Source organism: Cryptomeria japonica, chromosome 6, assembly GCF_030272615.1.
Source record: "Cryptomeria japonica chromosome 6, Sugi_1.0, whole genome shotgun sequence".
Taxonomy (NCBI): Eukaryota; Viridiplantae; Streptophyta; class Pinopsida; order Cupressales; family Cupressaceae; genus Cryptomeria; species Cryptomeria japonica.
In genome coordinates this window covers 213,492,484-213,495,967 of record NC_081410.1, presented here as the reverse complement: position 1 = coordinate 213,495,967, position 3,484 = coordinate 213,492,484, and the positions used below count along the sequence as shown (strand labels likewise).

Here is a 3,484-nt window from a genome sequence, read left to right as displayed (position 1 = left end):
ATGATTCCTCTTTAAAGTTTTACTTTGCTAGTCCCATTTAGCACCATTAATTATCTATAAATTCTAGCAAAATTGATTGTATGACACCTTTCGCCGACTTTATTTTCCAATCCAAATCATGAACAAATGAACAAATGTAAAACATTAGTGTTTACTACCACGATATAAATAAAAAATAATAAAGAGGATTTGAATTCAATGCTAACAGAATTCTAGAAGTGACTTGGTGCTTTAAAATTGTCTACCAATATTACCACACTTTTCATTGTTGTGACACTTTTTTTTTTCAATTTCGCTCTTCACTAAGATGATATCTTCTAAAGTTGAAGAAAATAATTTTTAATTTTATTTTATGTTTTATTAATTTATTCTTAAATTTTATTGTATTAAAAGGAAAAGAGAAATGTGAAATGAGGTTGCTTTAATCTAAAAATTATTAATATCAGTTTAATGAGATGTAGCCGAGGAATACATAGATAGTACGTATTTAACAATTTACAAAGAGGAAAAATGGATTTGTTTGTGTATGTGGTAAATTAGATCAAACAAGACCATTTAAAAGTTTATAAATGAGTTGAACTTTAATTTAGTTTTAATCGTGTAGCGATAGATAGTATAGATTTGGATAATACAATTTGGAAAACAAGACATTAGCAAAATTTAGAATAACATTAAGAAGATGGAACCACAGATGTGCATGGATTTTCATATTAAGTCCAAGCGACAATTTAAAGAAACGCTATTCTCATTTTCTTTTAAATGCAAGAGCTCTGTGCCTCTAAATTTTCCAAATTTGTTTAGATTATTATTCAAATATTTACAAAAGCTGCACAATTAAGAGTCATTGATCATAAATAAGTACATGCATAACTACAGAGACAGAAAAGTAAACTATCTAGAAACCCTCTTCGTTCTAGTTAAAGTGTTCCCCTTACAAATATCGTGTTGAAAGAGAACTCGAGGAAGACATCTACATAAAAACAAAGACAAATTTAGTAAAGTAGGATATTTTGAGAAATATTCACAATGTATATGCATCAAAATTCAATTAGTTGGTTGGAGCTAGTTGAAAGGGCATTTTTTTTATTTGTCCAGATCTGTGAAGCAACACCGAGGAAGACTTGGTGATGGCAAAGTCAAATTTTCATTATTATTAAGTGGAGATGCCACCGATTTTCCCAAATTTGGCAGCTTCTTCGACAAGTTTAGTGAAGGTTTTCAGCTAAGGGAATTTAGACACTCAAATATCCTATGTGAATATTATAAAATTACTATCTAGTGGAGAAAAAGAATTTCCAACTAACTCGTGTGAGAAATTTTGTTGTGAAAGCGGATAACAGATTCGATCAAAGAATTGTTTAAAAGCAAAATTCTTTCTCTCAATTACATAATGTTGAAAGCTTATCGTATCTTTCTTTTTGAACCAGAAGATTTAAGCATCCACATTTCAAAAATGGATGAATTTTAAAAATAACTTACCAGAAATTTAGTGATGATTTGATGAATATGTTGAATTTTATGACTTGACAATTCTACAATAAAATCCTATCGACTAGATAATTGATACACAAACAACAAAAATAAAAACAAACACAAGTTTTAAAATTTAAATAAATATTGGAAGACGTAGGTAATCCAACGCCTGCAATATGAAGCGCCACCAACAAATTATTTTCTCCACATTATACAATTGCTTTGCTTTATCTCGTCTGCAAACAACGGGCTACGTGGACGATCGCTAAGCCAACCTCCACGTTCTTTATAAAACATTTTCTGTCATTTTTGCTGAATTGCTCGGAAAGTCTAAATCCCTAACGACGTTGTCAAGATTTATATCCCTCGGCGGTGGTGGGTTCCATCTGTCCGTGACTCTCCACTCTCCATCATTTTAACGATTTCCTCTGTTTTTAATTAGAGGAGGCATTTCCCTTCATAAAACAATGCAAAGATTGACGTCAAGCCTCACATGGACGGTGTGTCCTGCGGCCCACCAATGGCCGGCGATGCCAGCGAGCCCTGGCCACCATTTCTGCCTACAAAATTCGGGCTATACTCATCAAGTTTCTCCATTTAGAAGTATATAAGATGAAACCCACAACACCATCTCTCGCCAAATATCTCTAAACTCACGTAGCTCAAAAAGAGCATTCTTGTAAGAAAAAAATGGCATTGGGCATTGCATTTGGCAGCTTTGATGACGCCTTTAAGTTCCACACACTGAAGACATCCATTGCAGAGTTTACCTCCACTCTGCTATTCGTCTATGCTGGCGTCGGCTCGGCCATTGCCTTCGGTTTCTCTCTCTCCAAACGCTCTGTTTTTCTTAACAAAGCTCGTTGTCTGTTAACCATGGGTGCTGATCCCATTGTTTTTAATTAATGCAGATAAGTTGACGTCGGACGCGTCGCTAACTCCGGCGGGTCTAGTGGCTGTCGCGGTGGCTCATGCGCTGGCACTCTTCGTGGCCGTCTCCATTGCGGCCCACATCTCCGGCGGCCACGTCAACCCAGCGGTCACATTCGGCCTCACCTTGGGCGGCCACATCACCGTGCTTCGTGGCGTCTTCTACTGGATTGCTCAGCTTCTGGGCTCCACCGTGGCCTGCCTCCTCTTGAAACTCACCACCGGCGGTCTTGTAAGTTTACTATGTCGTTCTACAAATGACACCACGGTTCCTTATATAAGACTCTTTGTTTAGAAGGGCGACTTATAGTTAATTTTACATTTATAAAAGTTATTGTGATATGTGTGCAGGCGATTCCGACCCACAGTGTGGCATCTGGCATGAGCTTAGGAGAGGGAGTGGTGATGGAGATTGTGATAACATTTGGACTGGTGTACACTGTGTATGCCACGGCTGCAGACCCGAAGAAGGGTGATGTGGGGATCGTTGCACCCATTGCAATTGGGTTCATCGTGGGAGCTAACATCTTGGCCGCTGGACCCTTTTCTGGTGGGTCCATGAACCCTGCTCGTTCTTTTGGACCGGCCTTGGTGAGTGGTGATTGGAAGGACCACTGGGTTTACTGGGTTGGTCCTCTTGTTGGGGGAGGTCTTGCTGGTATTGTTTATGGAGGTCTCTTCATCGACCCTCCCACTCATGTTCCCCTCGCAACGGACTACTAGAACTACAATGGTTCTAATAAGATCATCACCTGGATGGTGGAGAATGGCTGGGTGATGGATTGTGCTTCGATTGTTTATTTGTTCCACTTCTTTGTTGTTCAGATTCCCCATTTGGAGTAAAGTTGTTCAAGTACAGAGGATCGTTATCCACTTCTGTGAAGATTCCTGTCAATTGTAAACAAACCATTTGTTTGGTGATCTTACTTTTTGCTTGATGTCGTTTCGTGTAAAGTTCGCATCCAGGGTGTTTGAAGTGTTCAAAGTGTGGAATATTCAAATTGAGACATGTCTTTTTTTAAAGAGCAAATTGGTGATCATTGAAACTTTACAATCACTTTATAAATCTTGTAAAAGATTT

At 38.0% G+C, this 3,484-nt stretch overlaps 1 protein-coding gene across 1 annotated transcript; it reads left to right on the top strand.

The window, feature by feature from the left end:
- Window positions 1-2,160: 2,160 nt before the first annotated feature.
- LOC131037998 (aquaporin TIP2-1-like) lies at window positions 2,161-3,126 on the top strand. Its single transcript, XM_059207310.1, has 3 exons — window positions 2,161-2,293; window positions 2,385-2,635; window positions 2,755-3,126. Exons 1-3 carry the CDS (start codon window positions 2,164-2,166, stop codon window positions 3,124-3,126), a joined length of 753 nt encoding a protein of 250 aa, XP_059063293.1. The 5' UTR covers window positions 2,161-2,163.
- The last annotated feature ends 358 nt before the right edge of the window (window positions 3,127-3,484 follow it).

Excerpts from the sequence above, each read along its gene's own strand:
- LOC131037998 (XM_059207310.1), top strand. The coding sequence starts at position 2,164 with ATGGCATTGGGCATTGCATTTGGCAGCTTTGATGACGCCTTTAAGTTC. Across the intron at positions 2,294-2,384 it reads CGGCTCGGCCATTGCCTTCG|ATAAGTTGACGTCGGACGCG; the intron begins GTTTCTCTCTCT and ends TAATTAATGCAG. Across the intron at positions 2,636-2,754 it reads AACTCACCACCGGCGGTCTT|GCGATTCCGACCCACAGTGT; the intron begins GTAAGTTTACTA and ends ATATGTGTGCAG.